Source organism: Helicoverpa zea, chromosome 31 (genome assembly GCF_022581195.2).
Source record: "Helicoverpa zea isolate HzStark_Cry1AcR chromosome 31, ilHelZeax1.1, whole genome shotgun sequence".
Lineage (NCBI taxonomy): Eukaryota > Metazoa > Arthropoda > Insecta > Lepidoptera > Noctuidae > Helicoverpa > Helicoverpa zea.
In genome coordinates this window covers 15,743,352-15,761,613 of record NC_061482.1, presented here as the reverse complement: position 1 = coordinate 15,761,613, position 18,262 = coordinate 15,743,352, and the positions used below count along the sequence as shown (strand labels likewise).

General features: G+C 38.5%; 1 protein-coding gene across 3 annotated transcripts; it reads right to left on the bottom strand.

Moving 5' to 3' along the window:
* Positions 1 to 730: 730 nt before the first annotated feature.
* Positions 731 to 18,144, bottom strand: LOC124645227 (pyruvate dehydrogenase phosphatase regulatory subunit, mitochondrial). Of its 3 annotated transcripts, XM_047185016.1 has the most exons (17): positions 17,771 to 18,144; positions 17,083 to 17,295; positions 16,651 to 16,814; positions 16,113 to 16,246; positions 13,031 to 13,133; positions 12,431 to 12,532; positions 11,724 to 11,896; positions 8,997 to 9,189; positions 8,497 to 8,646; positions 7,930 to 8,090; positions 7,200 to 7,348; positions 5,474 to 5,771; positions 4,842 to 5,021; positions 3,887 to 4,087; positions 2,658 to 2,764; positions 2,192 to 2,326; positions 731 to 1,266 (listed from the first exon to the last, which is right to left on the bottom strand). In XM_047185016.1, exons 1-16 carry the CDS (start codon positions 18,016 to 18,018, stop codon positions 2,194 to 2,196), a joined length of 2,709 nt encoding a protein of 902 aa, XP_047040972.1. In that variant the 5' UTR covers positions 18,019 to 18,144; the 3' UTR covers positions 731 to 1,266; positions 2,192 to 2,193. The 3 variants fall into 3 exon arrangements, with proteins under 3 accessions (XP_047040972.1, XP_047040971.1, XP_047040973.1); XM_047185015.1 differs by lacking the exon at positions 731 to 1,266 and having other exon boundaries at positions 1,555 to 2,326; XM_047185017.1 differs by lacking the exons at positions 731 to 1,266; positions 17,771 to 18,144 and adding an exon at positions 17,602 to 17,661 and having other exon boundaries at positions 1,555 to 2,326.
* Positions 18,145 to 18,262: the final 118 nt, after the last annotated feature.

The window sequence follows — 18,262 nt, the reverse complement described above, 5'->3', positions numbered from 1 at the left end:
ATGAAATCAGCCGCAGCTGCACTACTGGGTTGTATGTATTTACATGCAAACGTTTTGGATCGAAGCGGCAAATGCGATCGGCAGCTAGCGTTCAGAACGTACCTTTATAAGCTTATGTCAGGCTGCCAAAGACAGAACCAGATAAGCCTTTCAATATTAAATACCTAGTTCTACATATATGTATTACTTTACTGTTTACAAATTTAAATAATTTGGCTGTATCTATGTACATGCTTGATTTTACATTTATCTAATACAATTTGCTTACGATAAAATGTTCAAACTGCAACTGCAGGTGACTTTTATACAAAATCTTAACATAATAATCTCAAAAACAAATTTTATTTCGCAAGACAGCTTATAGAGAAGTCTTGAATATACAAATACCATAACTTTATAAAAAGAAAAATAAATAGAAATACAAAAGAATAAATCCACTTCTAAACTTATTTTGGCATATTTTTAACTTTTCAATTTGCAAATCTCCAATAAAATTGTACGTAATTTTAGTACGACCAATAGTTAATTTTATAACGTGGTTTCTCAAACCGAGTTCATAACATATTATTCCACAAATAAAGGCAAATTTTGGCCCGCTCCATTTCTAATAACTTTATTAAGACTTTAAGGGTCAATTCCCACTGAAAGAGCAGCGGCCGGCAGCGGCCGTATGCAAGTGATTGAGCGCGAGCGCGGCGGGCCGCGCCGCGCTCTTACATTGTCCGTGCTCTTACGGCCGCTGCCGGCCGCTGCTCTTTCAGTGGGAATTGACCCTAATAGAAGCCTGTCTAACTTGTTAATTATTTATTTAGTCTAATAATCTCGTAATGCTTATTATCTTTATTTATCCTTCATTTTCTTTGAGAAAGACTTTTTATGACTAATGTAACACTAGAAAGACCAAGGTAGTCAAATTGGCGGCAAAGCAATTTCATTGTTTAATATTGCACAAACTATATTTTTGTTTCTTTTCATATTTTATGACGTTTCCTAATTTGCAATTGTTAAGCTAACTCTATATATAAAAAAAACTTGCCTTGGTCTTTCTAGTTTTAAAATTGTATATTTTATACGAGTTTAGTATGGCATATCAATCACTTATTATTTTACATCTTATAAATTATCTGCCTAGCCTTTTCCCAACTAAGTTGGGGTCGGTTTCCAGTCTAACCGGGTGCAGCTGAGTCCCAGTGTTTTACGAGGAGCGAATGTCTATCTGACCTCCTCGACCCAGTTAGGTACCCAGGCAGCCTAATACCTCTGCCCCTGACAGCGAAAAGTATTTTCTATTCTTAGAATAAATATCATAATAACTGGACTTTATCTACAGTGATTTACGTACTTTGAGCGGTTTTTTACTTATTTTGGTATTTTTAATGAAAATGACTTCTTAAACAATAATGACAAATATTTTAGACAATAATGGAAGCAGCAATTTTTGGAAGATTATGAAGTATTTTTTCTGAACATATCAAAAATCATTATTAATAGTAGCCGCATACTGCAGACGAAACAGTCAGCCGACAGTAGAACCGATGGTTGTTTTTTTTTTTCAGTGAAAATCTTGATTCCAATGAAACTTTACAGTACATACAACCGGCCGACTAAAAGTTTGCAGTGTGTTTTATTTTCATAAAACTCTTGCGCATAATATGCCAATCTAATAACTATATAATTTAATAACAGAACTACTATAATACTCTAGGTTTATTTTTTGAGTGAGCCTGGTGCCCTATTTACTACAAAGAAAAATCGCGTAATCGGCCCATATAAGACCAGTGAAAACGTTGACGTGATTTTCAGAAAATTGATAATGCAGTTTCAATTAATGATTGATGTACCTTTCTGTTACATCAAAACGTTTTGAAAAACTATGCGTACTTGGCATATGCTGATGATTGATGGCAATATTAAGAGTTTCGGTATTTTTGTGTAAAGCGTCCTATTGTTTAGATATTGTACCCACGAGGCTTAAAACATCTTTTTCTCATAAATAAACACAACTTAGAAGAGTATCAGTACTTTGGGCTGCGACAAAACCAATTTAAAGTTGCCGTTTACAACTCGTCTCCTATCACACTTTGACATTTAAAAAATACCAAATTGTTTTGTCATAAATATTAAATTAACCATATGAAAAGTCAGTTTGCCTAAGATTTGGAAACAGTGCCTGGGGTCCTGAAAATCTTACATTTACGGTTGATAGTGACGTCCTAAGAACTGTTGTGGTTCGTGCAGCTTTCTCGTCGCTTGGTATACGTCGCGTTCCTTATCCGGGTATTTTGTCGGCAAGTTCGGAGAGTGCAAATTCAGTTTGGCAGCGTATCTGAAAAATATAGCATATTTTAAAAATTGATAGTGTGTTTCGAAGGGTACGCTAGACTGTAGGTCCCGGCTGTCATTGAACATCTTTGGCAGTCGTTACGGGTAGTCAGAAACCAGTAAGTCTGACAAGTATATTTGCTTGCCCGGGTAACTGAGTTGAGGAGATCAGATAGGCAGTTGTTCCTTGTAAAATACTGATACTCAGCTGCATCCGGTTAGACTGGAAGCCGACCCCAACATAGTTGGTAAAGGCAGGGCAGATGATGATAAGAAAGCAATGTAATATAATTAAAATACAATTAATTTATATAGTAAAGTGTGTATAATATTACCTGATACCGCCGATATCTATTTCGTAATGTCCGCTGAGCACGTAGTCGTTCGTGATACGTTGCGGGACTCCATTCTTATCTAGATTCTCTACGAAGCCGAGGCATACCTGAAATATTTTTAAATTAATTAGTGAACGTGGTTTCTCTACTAGCTTTTGTAAAGGGCTTTATTTCTTGTACCTGGATAAAAAGTAGCATACTTTTACCAAACTTCAAAACTACTCAACCGAGGTCAAAACCTCTTTCACTGTTTGAAACTACACAATTGCTGGCAACATTGGCTATATCTTATCCAAATACGGGAAGAAGATCCATTTGCAGACAAAGCTTAGTAGTTTTAAGATACAAAGTAGATCTTAGAAGTAGAAGTAGATCTAGGTGCGGGAACCTGAGTAAAGTATAGCCTAAGATCCACTATGTACTGTAGGACCGGGAGGCAATTATTTTGCTCAAAATGAAAAAAATGATTCAATATCACGACGTTTATCGTTTGGGCTCGAGAGGTGAAGTGACATACTTCAATATAAAAATTCTAATCTACTATTTCTCATAGAACACATTTAAATGATTGTCCGGACAGTATCAAAATAATGAATAAAACCTTACAAATGAAAAAGTTTCTAACTACGCTACAGTACCTTAAAGGCTCCGAAACTACATATCCGATTTATAAAACGCTTTTACGGTCGGAAAGCTACATTATCAAAATCAAATCAAAATCGAAAAAGATAGCCTCCAAAACGCCCACTGTTCCGGCTTCGACGTGACAGCGGGTCCGGGGCGGCCAACATCACAGCATCAGCACCGAGCGGGGGAGCGCATGCGCGCGGCGGAGAGGGGCGACCAACGCCATCGCGCCGCGCTCCGGCGCTCGCCTCGTCCATTTCGCCGTGCGCTCGACGGGAACGCACGCGCGCGCAACACAGACACAGACACAGACACTACAGTACAGACCACCAACGACAGAAAGATCTCACGTTCATTTTCATTTACATTCCACATTTGTGTTATAAACTTTGTAAATAAGTTTTTATACAACGATTAAACTAAACAAGTAAAACCACAGTCGTCGTGCGTCATTTCTCCTCTCCAGAGCATATCGAAGCAGAAACACCCCCTTCACCACTTCCTATATGTTTTTGCTGGTATCCCCAAGTAACATACATTTTATCCAGATGCAGAGAAAAGATTCAGATGTTTAATTTCAGTTAAAAACCTTAAAACCTCACCTGTTTTTTAAACGTAAACCCATAACTAGTAGTGGTAGTTTGTCCACAGTAATTCCCGTCTCTATATATCGGTTCTCCGCCCCAAGACCACATGTCCAGCTCATGGTCATGGTCGGTCAGCAAGAGTTGCACGTATTGCCTGCGAATACCTTCCTCCCGCTGTCGGAGAAGGGCGTCGCGACCGATGAACTTTATGTCTTTCTGGAAATTGAGAATTATTGTTGTTAATGAGCTAGTTTTGTATTTAGATGAAGGGAAATAAAAATGGATCCTTAATTTGTATGCTGGAGCGCAGATATACGTGAAACACAATTGATTTTCTATTGTTTTATAACTAGCTACATACAAGCAGTTAAATAACAGGTACGTTTAAAATTTCCAAAGATTACATTAAAGAAGAATTTACAAAACCACGCTTCCAATAGAAATAGATAAAAGATTTTACCTTTCCCTAGCAGTGGGACAATGTAGGATGATTTAATTGAAATAGACAGCTGTGTTGCTGGGAAGTTTGTTCATCATCATTCCTTCTTTCGAAAGAGAACGATTTGGTGGTGGTGTTCATTGTCTTATTTCAACAAACGCATTTGACTGTGACATGCAGTTTTGTCTGCCTTGCAGATCCTAACGTGTAGTCTCTTTGCCTTATTGAAAAGGAAAGAAGAGCAAACTGTGACTAAGGTAAACTGTGGCAAACTGTGACTAGTTTCACATCATGCCTATATTTCATTGAACATCCTTGGCAGTCGTTACGTATAGTCAGAAGTCTGACACCAGTCTAACTAAAGGGTGTTGGGTTGCCCGGGTAACTGGGCTGAGGGGGTCAGATAGGGCAGTCGCTCCTTGTAAAGCACTGGTACTCAGCTGAATCCGGTTAGACAGGAAGCCGAGCCCAACATAATTGGGAAAAATGCTCGGGAGATGATAATTTCAAAGGTCTGCTGTGTATACTTACATCGAACTTGACCCGCCAAGTACGGCCACACTCCAGCGGCGTAGTCATGGTGTCGAGGTCCTGACCCCAGAACGCGAAGAACTTTTCCACCCGAAGTGCCCTCGAAGCATAGTAGCCGACATGAGATATGCCGTACTTCTCGCCTATCGTCATCAGACGGTTGTACACGTGGAGGGCGAACTGGAAATGAGTAGATAGTAAGATCAAATATAAATTAATTTATCATATAACATCATAGACGGCTCTCATTGAACATCTTTGGCACTCGTTACAGGTAGTTAGAAGCCAGTAAGTCTGACACCAATCTAAAGGGCTTATTTATTGCACTTGACTAAATTCAGTAGCCTAATTAGGTTTCTAAATGATTTAATGAAACCTACTTTCCTAAATGTCAAGTGTGATAAGCTCTTAAGCTAAGCGTATTGGGTTGCCCGGGTAACTGGGTTGAGGAGGTCAGACAGGCAATCGCTCCTTGTAAAACACTAGTACTAAGCTGTATCCGGTTAAACCAGAAGCCGAACACAACATAATTGGGAAAAGGATAGACAGATCATGATGTATTATATTTGTGTAAAAAGTCCTATCACCATCACTTAACTACCTACTAAAATAGCACATAAAAAACAACATACCTCATTAGGAATATACAGCACATATCCCAACTCTCCCGTATGCGTCAAATTCATCGCTCTCACGCCATTTGCCAACGCCACATCGATTTCTTTAAAGGTAAAGAAAGGAAACTTTGACGGCGAAAGATCAGTGTCCGTCAGTTCAGAAAGCAGGTTTCTTGTAAAAGGTCCCATGATACAAATTGCTGTATACATGGATGTGACGTCAGAGAGAGTCACTGAACCATTTGCAGGAAGATGACGTTTTAGCCAGGCTTTGCAACGGGTCTGCTGTATTGTTGGTGCTATCATCATGTAGCTGGAATAGAATTTTTAAGGTTCATTTTTGAAGGTTAAGATATTTTAAAAGGTTGAATTCCAAAAAAGATACATCTTTTATACTAATATTATAAAGCTGAGGAGTTTGTTTGTTTGCAAATTGAACGCGCTAATCTTATAAGCTACTTTGTTTCTTATCTACATATTGTAAACTTTGGAGCTGTCATAGATCATACTCATATCTATACTAATATTATAAAGTTTGTTTGTTTGAACGTGCTAATCTCAGGAAATACTGGTCCGATTTTAAACATTATTTCAGTGTTAGATAGCCCATTTATCGGGGAAGGCTATAGGCTAATTTTATTTTACTTTCTGTCCGGGTTCGTGCAGCGGTTCCCAGGGGATGTGGGTAAAACTGCTGGCAGAATCTAGTATACTTCGGCCGTTCAGAGAATGCGTTCCTGACACCTATCAGTTAGTCACGACTAGTGATGGGCACAACATAACACTGAGTTCGTTACCGTTCCTTCAAAATGAACCGCCGCATTATTTTAAGATTATTTTCGTTTTAAATTGGCGGAATCATTTGTTTTATATTTTAGTTATTTAAGTGGAAACCAAAAAAAGGTAATATTCATATAATAAAATTGTTTTATTTATTCTTTGTTACAAGTACATTGAATTGAATGTGCGAACAGAATATTAATCAGACTCCGATTTGCTTGAGGAGGTGGTGTCTTCATCATCATCTTCGCCTACATGTATAATTATATTATTATCAATAACAGAATCAATCCTGATATCTCGGTCTAACAAAAGCCGGGTAATCAAATAAAAACAGATCGAAAACACTTGAAAAACGTGGTCTATGCGCACGAAACGACAACGGACGACTGTTTTAGCGTCACAAAATGGCGGCCCATAACGCCATTTGGGGTTACCATTTTTAATCTAAGTATAAAAATGCGGTTTGGTCATAGTTTTATTTTTATATTTCATAAAAGTTATAATTAAGTCTTATAGTCCATTATTTTCCAATTCTTAAAAAGAAAATCAAAACGTATTATTTTATATTATAACTGTATAAGAACAGATTACGATACTTGCCTGTTATTTTTAGCACAGCACTACAAAATATAAACCGCTGACATAACCTTGTAATAGCGCAGTATAGATTTAGAAAAATATTGTTTACCAAGTTATTTGACACTCAGTTTGGCACAAAATTATAACATTCATTGATTATTGATATAATAATGTTGTTTTAATGCTCCTCAATTGTTAAAACGGTAAACAACCAGCAAAAATATTTTTATCGTAACTGCAACGCCATTGCAAAGTTACGTCGTCAGTTCAATCGCGACGTGTCAGGAACGCATTCTCTGAATGGCCGAACTATAATAAATAAATCTCTCTTTACAACAATAGTATATTAAGTACCAAAGTAAAGGGCCAACATACTCACAGATTTTCAGAGACCCTGGCGAGACTGCAATCGTTTTCATAGCCGCCACGTTCGTTCTGCATGCCCGTATGTATGATACTGCCGACTGGCACATCCACATCGTTGGAGCATAGGTACTGGAGTAGGTCCACTACTTCGCGACCTTGGGACTGGAGAAAAAGAGATTTTAAATGTTTTTTTTTTTTTTTTTAAATGTTCACTGTTGTATAAAATACATATTAGAAAGGGGACAATAATTATTGTTCAGGAAACAAAATCTTTCTAATTAATATTACATGATAGCATTAGAACTTTAAAAAAATGGGATACAAAACGAATTCCAGTTAGATTTTGAAATGATTGGTACAAGGAGGAAGAAAAGCTAGCGGAGATGCCATAAGGTAGGCCAGGCGCCTTCTTGTAGGTCAAGCAACATATAGTAGGTCAGTTACTAGAACTAACGAGGCGTTCGGGTTCCTTGTCAAGTCAAAACCTATATGTTAAGATGAGGTCTTGATTGATTGATGAGTTTATTTTGAAAATAATGGACGGGTTTCGTCAGTCGTCCCCCAAACACCCGCATTTTGGCGCGCTAGTTTTTTAGGAGATTTTGCGTTATGACATTTCCGATAGTCGTTCTGTTCTCCATGTGCTATTTCTTCTACTACCGATCGAGTTTTTAATGTACACTGTTGTATTTAAAAATTATTTTTTTAAGGTATTAAAAAGGTTACAAGAATTTATTACACACCTGTATATCAATCTTAGTAAACGAGGAGTAATCTGCAAGTCCCACTCGTTCCCTACACGCCCAATACTCTCTCTGCACCGTGTCGAACCAATGTGGCTTGTTAAACGTCTTCGTGTACGCCACCTTAAATGGGCGGGGCTTGTCCGACGCCTCTTTTGGATCTGAAAAATTATAAAGTTAAATAATATTAAAAATCTATGATTTGTAAGTTTGTGTGTAGGGTAATTTTTGGAACCGCTGATCGGATTTCCAAACTTCTTTCACTGATAGATAGCTACAATGTTTCTGAGTGCCATAGGCTATATTTTATTCCGATACGGCCAGTAGTTTTCACGGGACGCGAGTAAAACCGCGGTAAAACGGCTAGTCTATGCTAATACATAAAGAAGAAAGATTTGTTTGCTTGTTTGTAATGGACAAACTCAAAAAATGCTAAGCCTATATAAAAATTCTTACACTGTTGGAAAGCTACTCTGTTCCCGCGTAGAGAGACTATATTTCATCCGAGTACGGACAGTAGTTACCACGGGGCACGACTTCTTAGCATATGATAAAAAGACTCCTTACCAACAGTTTCGAACCACGTAGGTCTTTCATAGCCCATGACTTGTCCGAACACGGCACCATTGTCGCGCAAAGTCGGGTAAATAGGTGACAGTCGGAGGTTACGACCCGTTTCGAACTCTTGAAACGGATACGGAAGACCGTAGTGGACACCTAGAATTATGAAACGGTTATATTTATTAATTCATTATCATCTTCCGAGCCTTTTCCTAAATATGTTGGCGTCGGCTATCTGTCTAACAAGATGCAGCTGAGTACCCGTGTTTTACAAGAAGCGACTGCCTATCTGACCTCCTCAACCCAGTTACCCGGGCAACTCAACACCCCTTGGTAGGACTAGTTGTCAGACTTACTGTCAACATAATGTAAAAGCTATGTATTTCAAACTTTGAACTTTGCTTGTTTTTTTTATTATTGTGATTAAACCAATGAGAATAAAAAAAAGTAAACAGCTGAAATAAATAAACAGCTGTATTATAAAAGGAGAAAAAAACAGTACTAACCAGGCACCTCTTTAACCCGATCTCTCAAGAACCTCTTATTGTTATGTAGCCCCAGAAACCGGTTAAGGCCGAGTTCATACATGTCGTATTTAGAGTAGCCGTCGACAATCTCATCGGCCGTCGCTTCAGCCACCCCGCCGGCGGCCGATATGCCTACAGTCTTCATACCAGCCGCCACGTGGTAGTTGAACATCTGGAAATAGTAAAAGAATGTCATTTAAACCATAGGTAATATCTTAACTTAAAAAAAAAACCGACTTCAATAACATGTCAAAAACCTTTTCTAAACTCACACTGGTCAAACTTAGAACCTCCTTTTTTAAATCTCGAAAAAGGCAAAGAGAGAACACAAGCATATTTGACTATGCTTCCCTATAATAAGGACAATTATAAACCAGTGGATTACACTCGCGAGCAAAAAAATGGAATCACCCCCTTGCGCTAACAAATTCAACGATTGCCAAAGATACAATATTTACAGTTAAATGTTTATGGTCTCGTTTGAATGCCTATACTGTATCATTAAAGAGTCATACTTGTACTATCATTATATGTAGAAATATCTTTAAAGAGTATACATACTATCAGATACTTTATTTTATTGTATTATCTACCCAACATAAACTTATTTCTCAGAGGCGTTTACGTGCAATATAATTTTCATGGTGATGACCGAACTTTTTTATATTTTTTTAAACTCATAAATTGCAGTCAAAGGTAGGTCTTATATTGATAGTACGTACACACACCGTAAAAACATATTACATTCTGTAAATACACAAAATAAATATGTTAATTACAAGTACAGAAGTAATTAAACAATCACAAAATTAAATTCTTCATAATTATTCTTCGAGTTTCTTCGCAGCTGCGATTCGGTCCGCCCTCAAAACGTCCGATTTCACGAATTTAGCTCTGTACGCTAGCATTCGTGGGATCGAACGAATTGAAGAGAGAAACCCTGACGTCGTCATCTTCATGTTATTCTTGCTTCTTCTTGCTGCTTCTTTATAGAACAAGATGCCGCGGATCCTAGATCCGCGTTCTTTTGCAAAAGCTGAAAGTTCATTAGCATCATCCTCCGAGCCTTTTCCCAATCATGTCGGGGTCAGCTTCCAGTCTAACCGGATTCAGCTGAGTACCAGTGCTTTACAAGAAGCGACTGCCTATCTGACCTCCTCAACCCAGTTACCCGGGCAACCCGATACCCCTTGGTTAGACTGGTGTCAGACTTACTGGCTTCTGACTACCCGTAACGACTGCCAAGGATGTTCAATGAAAGTTCATTAGCATAAGTCATTTACTATTGTCTGGCAAGGTTGGAACCATCAACTGTCTGGCTGGAAACAATATCTACTTATTACCCAAGTGCTATACCTTTGTAAAAATCTTTTTATACTTTTTACTGTACACACTTTTTAATGGGCTATTGTTCTAACCTGGTGGGCAAACCTGGTGGTCAAATATAATACGCTGACAAACTTTCAGCTTTTATAAAATAACATGGGTCTGGGGTCCGCGGGCTCTTAGACTATTAATAAGATCTTCTTCTTCCTCCTGCTTTTACTTGGGGCGCAATATGTCTTTCGATTCCATTCTGCCCTCTGACACTCACTTCCTTCTTATTCATATCATCTTTCAGGAAATCCATCCATATTTTCGACTATTAATAAGATATACTTACTATATCCTAATTTTTAAGTAAACTATTAAGAAATAAGTTTTTCAAACGCGGTAGCGCGACAAAATGAAAATGCATTTAGTCCCTAGCAACAATTTTCTAGGTTTGAAGAACATTCATGCATGAAGAATTTCGAAGTCTTATCTAGATATAAAATGTGCAAAAAAATACAAAAAATACGGTTGTTGTATGAAAGCGCCCTTAAAAACTTAAAAAATTGTAAAAATGTTGTTGTTAATTGTATAAATTGTCACCAATATACGTACCACAATCAAGTCTACAAACTTGCTACTTTAAAAATACTTCATCTATCTATAACAATTAATGTCACTTTTCATTAGTCATAACTCTAGATGCGCTCACCTAACCAAACCAAATGTTTAGGCTTTGTTCTGACTATTTATTAGATGGTTTATGTGAAGCTAGATAGAATGTGAAATTGGTCGAGTGATTCTTCATTTAGGGTGCGTCTACACGGCACATGTAGCTGGAGCAAGTTAACATGCGCAAGTGACAAGTGTCAAGTGCACGCGGGTGGGTATTTTGCTTTGGTACATGAGCGAGTCGCTAGACCCGCACGTTTTTAAAATGCATGTAACCCGCGCATTTGCCTCAACACACGCAAGCTACTTACACCGTGTAGATGCACCCTAAATATATAAAAAATATGTCAATTTTCGTTGTATATTCATAACTCTAGAAAGAGCTCGCCTAACCAAACCAACTGTTTAGGCTATTTATAATGGCCAGTTATTTCATCAAAAGTTAAAGTTAAAGTAATGTCTAAAGTTAAAGTAACGGCCAAATTCGTTTTTTCAAGGCTAAAGTGACAGCAAAATTCATAGAAAAATTGAATTAAACCGTTACTTTAACTTTAGTCATTACTTTGACTTTTACTTTGGCTTTAACTTTTGATGAAGAAACTGGCTGTTAGTTGGTTTATGTGAAGCTGAAAGAATGTGAAATCGGACGAGTGGTTCTTGATTTCTACGTAGCAAAGAATTTACCAGGCTGCAGTAACCTAGATCTGAACAAGTGTGACCAACCTCGGGTGCTTCTCCCACAATCCACTTGCAATCCGGGGAGAATGCTTCGAGGCCGTTGCAGAGTTTGTGCAGCACCGCCTGGGAGAGACTCGGCACTCGTTTCAGCAGCTGTTGTAGAAGTACGTGGAAGTGATCCCAGTCTTCAGGCACGCAACGCTGGGCCATTGATGTTACTGGGTAAGGAGGACCAAATTAATAGGAGTATATAGGGATTAAATTTCTATGTAAAATATGTATGTGTAAAGAGAAAAATGATGGATTGATTTTTACGATACTTTTGACTTTGACTGTCATCGGAAAGAAGTTCCCCCGGGACGCGGGTGAAACCGCGAGAAACAGCTTGTAAAGCTTATATATTATCAGAACAATACATAGGCTACTTTTTAACTGGTCGCGAGAAGTAGGTCCCTCGCTGGAAGCTAATATTCACACCAAGTCGCGGTGACTAGGGCAACAACTTCTCAAGTATGAGTGTGTGTTGGATTCCAGGTGACACAGGTACCAATGCCTATTCTCTGAATTACTTTCTAGTTATACTAACTGGGACACCGATGACTGAAATAAAGGTGGAGGAAAACATCTCGAGGAAACCTGAACTACAAGTCTAAAATCACCGACCCGCATTGCTGTATGAGAGGAGGCCGGTGCCAAGCAGTAAGACGATAAAAAGGCTGATAATGATGTGAAAAGCAATAAACAATACTTACTTTCTTCTTCGTACACGGGTTTGGCTATAGGTTCGAAGCCACCAGCTAGGATGCAACCATCTCTCTCACGCAGGTATATGTAGCCGTCCGGATCGCGGATAACTGTCATCATAATAAAAACCTTCAAAATTATGGCTATAAAGTCCGAAGACCAACAATTCACAATACGTAGAAAGCAGATTATCTGTCTATAGTAATATAATAAAGAGGAAAAAAAAAATGTTTGTTTATTTGTACCCTAGAGGTTCGGAAACTACTGCACCGATTTTTTAAATCCTTTCAGTGTTGGAAAGCTACACTCTTGTAACATAGGCTAAATTATATGCCGGTACGGGCAGAAGTTACCAAGGGTCGCGAGCAAAACCTCCGGAAAACGGCTGGTATGAAAATATGCAGGATGGATAGAAATAGTAGCGGATTTGCCAAAAGGCCAAGTAGGCAGGAACCTAGTGCGGCAAAGTCGGACTATGTATACTCTCTACATCTCGTTACTTTTCTTATAACAATTTTCTAAGCTCTCGTTCTCTATTTTTCTAAAAAAAATCTAGGGCAGGATGATTCCCACTTCACCGCTCAATGAATTTTTATAAGAGTAATTACCTGGAGTCATCGGATCTAGGTTGTCAATAGGCTTCGTATGAAGGTAGTAGTGCTCGCAGGGTAACAGCGGCACTTTTACTTGCGGTCTTGCCAACTGTCCAACCTGAAAACATACACCAAAACCTGAACGAGACACCGCGTACAAATATACAATACTTCATCTTTAAGGCTGGAAACAGTGCTCTGCCGACGGTCAGTGGTGACCCGTGACCGTACGTCCTGACCGAATCACATACCAAATCACGCGCGTACCGTCAGCGTAGCTGTGTGCGCGTTCATAGACTTGCACAGACATAGCTACGTCGACCAACGGTCAGCGCTGACCGTCGGTCGAGCACTGTTTCCAGCCTAAGCTTTAAATAATAACGGCCGTTCCTAATATATCTATCTAATTTGTTTACTTGAGACAGAATTGTAATATAAGCTCAATACAAGTAACGTACAATTCCTATCCGTCAGTTGCACAAAGCTCCATTAAAGTTAAAGCTTCTTTAATCTACTGCTGACTCTTTCATTGTCAAGAAGATAAAAAGTGTCAGCAAACAAAACTATAGATAGATAGAGTATAGGGAACGGCCAATAGAGTTTGAAGTGCCGCTGCTGTCGTGGCACTCTTCCAATATGAAGGCACCCAAATTCGTACGTTAATAAACTTTCTTACAAGAAAAATTTGGATAAAATACCGATTTTTGAGACAAAACTGTTTATTTCTGGTGCTAAACAATAATAACGGAGTATTGTAAACGAAGGTACTCCATTATTTATTTGACAAGTTCTCTTTAAGTTAAAGATTGTCACTTCTTCCAAAACATTAAAAAATTCGTTAAATAATCACCAAAATTCCGAACACTAACCAGAATTCATGACAACGCCAGCGCACATGAAAACGCCCACATAATTACTCGACTAAGAGAAGGTTCATATCTGACGGAACATACGTCGCGTATTATCGGTCGCATAACGGCAAAACAGACAAACATACGATAAAACATTCAATCAATCACACCTAACCGATGATGCGTTAGTGCGTCGAACATACATTTACGATACACTCGACGCATTTTCCTGATGAACCTTCTCTAACTTAAAATAGCTTTTGCATAGAACACCGTAACATGAATAGCTGCCAGCACTTTTATTAACATTAAAAAAAAAAAAAAACAATTGAATAGCTGCAGCACTTTCAAAGAAAATCAATCACTGCCAGCATTTTTACTTACATAACAAAATACATTTCAATAGCTGCAGCTGTTTCAAAGATACTAAATAAATCACATTCGCTATTCTAATTACCTACAATCGTGGTCAAAACGCATGCGCTCAGGACATAGTAACAGAAAGTACAAGTCATTTTTCTATCTATTTTTAGCTTTCTTATATAAAAATGAATCGATATTGCCCTCGGTCACTGTATCATATGTCCACGACTAGAAAGATTACGTTTATTTCTTTTTTGGTATCTATAATTTGCAGTCTAACCAAGGGGTATTGGGTTGCTTGGGTAACTTGGTTGAGGAGGTCAGACAGGCAGTTGCTCCTTGTAAAACACTGGTACTCAGCTGCATCCAGTTAGACTGGAAGCCGAACCCAAAATAATTGGGAAAATGCTCAGAAGATGATGAATTTGCAGAAGGTTGTTTTGGGACGAAATAATAAAAAATGGCGGAAAGATCGCTCGCTTGCAATAAGGTGTAAAAAATAAGTAGCAAAACACAAAAAAAAATCTCGCGATAATGATGCATATTTTATTGTCACTAGAATAATAAGCTATTACGTTATTTCGCTTTTGCTGTCTTCTACAACCGACTTCAAAAAAGAAAGTTGTCAGTTTGACCTGTATATACATATGCATGTTTGTCAGCGATTATCTCACGTTTGGCGACCGATTTTGATGCGGTTTTCAGCATAGTATTTGGACAGACATAGTAGAAGGCTCTGGTATATTGTAAGAGTCGGTTTTATTGTTTGTAACAAGTTTTTCTTTAGAAAGTGTTCCTTGGTGTAATATTAGTATAATTATGGAACACTGCCAATTTACGACTTATTATGTATATCTTCTTATAGGCAAGTAGTTGATCATAGGTTGCAAGTAGCCAGCATATGCCAAGTAGTTCGTCACAAATGATACATAAGTTCGCTAAGCAGACTAATTTAATCGAAATCTAGACGTTCAATTAAATATACCAAATCCGTGATAATCACAAGATTTTGTTCCGCTTTTATGTTAAAATTACTTGCCCGAATGAGATGAATTTTGGTATAAAAAGAGGTGATGTCCGTTAACAAAGAACAGTATAAAATATTATAGCCTATGTTACTCCGCAATAATGTAAGTTTCCGACAGTAAAATTTATTTTTTCAACTCGGTTCAGCAATCTCGGAGCTTTAAGAGTACAAAGAAACAAAATTCTCTTTCCTCTTCACTATATGTAGACTGTACAAAAGTATAAGTGAGTACATACATCAAAATTGCAGAGGAATTCTGATGTCTGATGATTCTGAAGTCATCATGTGATATCGTTCGCAAAAGTCTCAGTCAGCATACAGAGAAATAACTTTTGTTAGACAATACAACAAAATGATAAGCGCAATATGATACCTGCAAGATAATATTACATTCATTCATGAAGTTTTTTTAAAGATACGTTTTGAATTCTTGCTGACTGCACGTGTTGCTGCCATTTCGATCCAAAACGGTTTTATGTACATATAAACCAGTAGCGAAGCTTTTTTTTTAGCGATGGTAAACATCATCAAATGACTCCTCCCGCTGTGGGTTGGCAGCGTGATGGAGTGTTAGACTCTTACTGACTAAAACCCAACGTGTTGCTTCGTAGACCTTTTATGTACCAGGGCCGCGGTAACTCTTTCGATCAATCCCGCAGTCCCGGCAGGCCTTGGTCCTGCTGGGCACCGCTGGGACCAGTAGCACAGCTGCGGTCGGCAGTTTGCAGTCGGCAGCAAAAATTCAAAATGTCCCTTTATCCCAATTTTACTTGCAGCACAGCATCCTATCGTTCTATCCGCCGTAATCACAAGAGACCTGTGGAAACCTATTCTAGAGTAGATTCATTTATCTTACCTTTCTAGCCCAGAATCCAGCGCAGTTGACGAAATACTCGCACTCGATGGCACCGCGATTCGTTTCCACTCCGCAGACACGATCGTTCTTCGATAGCACTGCGGTAACGGCGCAATCTTCCATTACCCCCACACCTGGTCACAGAAATATGTAGTTTATAATCAAGATTTAAACAAAAAATCTATATTTATGGTAATGTTATAAAGATGAAGAGTTTGCTCACTTGAATGCACTAATCTTACTAAGTGGACCAATTTGTAAAATTATTTCATTGTTACACACAGTACGCATCTTGAGGCACATGCGCATGTTACATGCATTTTTAAAAACGTGAGCGTCCAGTGACTCGCGCATGTACCAAAGCACAATACCCACCCACAAGCTATTGTCTCTTGCGCATGTTAACTAGCACCAGCTACATGCACCGTGTAGATGCACTCTTAGATAGAAGGCTGCTTTTTTATCCAAGTGCTTTAAGCAATTCCCACCAGAACCAGATAAAACTGCAAGAGGAAGCTAGTATTGCATAAAACCTTACCGCTCTGCACACTTTCTCTCATCAGCGCCATGTTGAGTAAGTGTGGGTCTCCTACCCCATCTCCGGGTATCCAGAGACCGCCCAACACGTCGTCGACGTTCAGAAGAGGCCACAACTCCTGACATCGCTTTGGGGAGACCAGTTCGCATGGTATACCCCAAGATCTGTTTAAAAAAACAGTAATATTGGAACAATTGTATTATTATTTGGAATATAAAATGAATATCTTGCTATTATAAAAGGAAGCTATGGCCGTCATTAAAACATCTTCAGGTCAGATAGGCAGTTGTTCTTTCAGGATGCAGGTGAAATCTTAGCGAAATCATAGTGGTGTAGCAAAAGGCAAATTAAAAAAATATTGAAAAATGCTGCTCTACTTGTAAAGTTCACCTTGAATAATAACACTTGTGTCAACATCTCATTTTTACGTACACTGATTGACTCTTCATTCTTCTGTACACTGTCATGCGGTCACGGTTACGTGCCAGCAGTAGGGACCCGCATTGCTTCCAGCCAGTGGCTCTGCCTTTAGCCTCAAGTTCTTGCAGGAGCCTTATAGAAGACTGAGTCAGACGCACTTGAGCAAGGGTAGGCTTGAAGGCACCGACCAGTCCTGAGGAATGCCAGCGACTGCCGATGCCAACTCTGAAAATATAACAATTGTTCTGCAAACATATTGATGAAAAAACAATTTTTGTGGAGTTAAAATGGTTACTTTATTCAAAATTTATAATTTCTATTTTAATTTTATTAATTAAAATGATTAAATCACAAACAGAACTTTTTCCAATTTGTTGCTTAATTTTTTTTACAAACTATAAATTAAAAGATCAGAATAGCAAGTTGCACTGCAATAAAAATATTGTTTAAATTCCGAATCGCAAGTTGACAAAGGTTTCTAATGGCTGTCCACCATTGAATATGCAATCATTATTACAGAACATTTCATACTAAACAAGCCTAAATACTGTTCATTTTGTACTATTTCTCACTAAAACAAAACTATCATGTCGTATTGTACTCTACAATACGTACAACTCCGTTGAATTCACAAGTAATATGAAACAAAGAGCCGTACTGTACGTCTCTACATATAGTATAGGTATGGGTACGTACGTACTTTTCTTTCTCTACGACGATGGTTTGGTCGCCCCAGCCGCGGCGCGCGAGGTGGTACGCCACGGCTGCCCCCATCATCCCGCCCCCACATATTACCACTTTAGCCTTCGGAGGCAAAGCCGAAAGACAACCCTCTAACCGTTCTTCATGATCCAAAGCGTCTAATCGACTGGAAAATTCTCGCGATACTACACCTACACATTTATGGGCCCTGTACGTCCTAGCGCCCCGAAAACCTTTAACTAACATTATCTATCTGTTATTTAACACATTTGTACAAATAATACGCAAAATTATCTAAAAATAATCGCCGATTATGTGAGCGAGCCCAAGACATTTGTTTTGACGGATCGACCGGACGTAATAGTAGAGCCGTAGAGCGCTCTCTGGCTGGCTCTGGGTAAACATGACAGCTACTCAGTGTTGTCAGAGTAAACATTTAAAGAAAATTAGGGGAAAATCGTAAAAAATCCGGTCCCGCTTCCCCTTTACA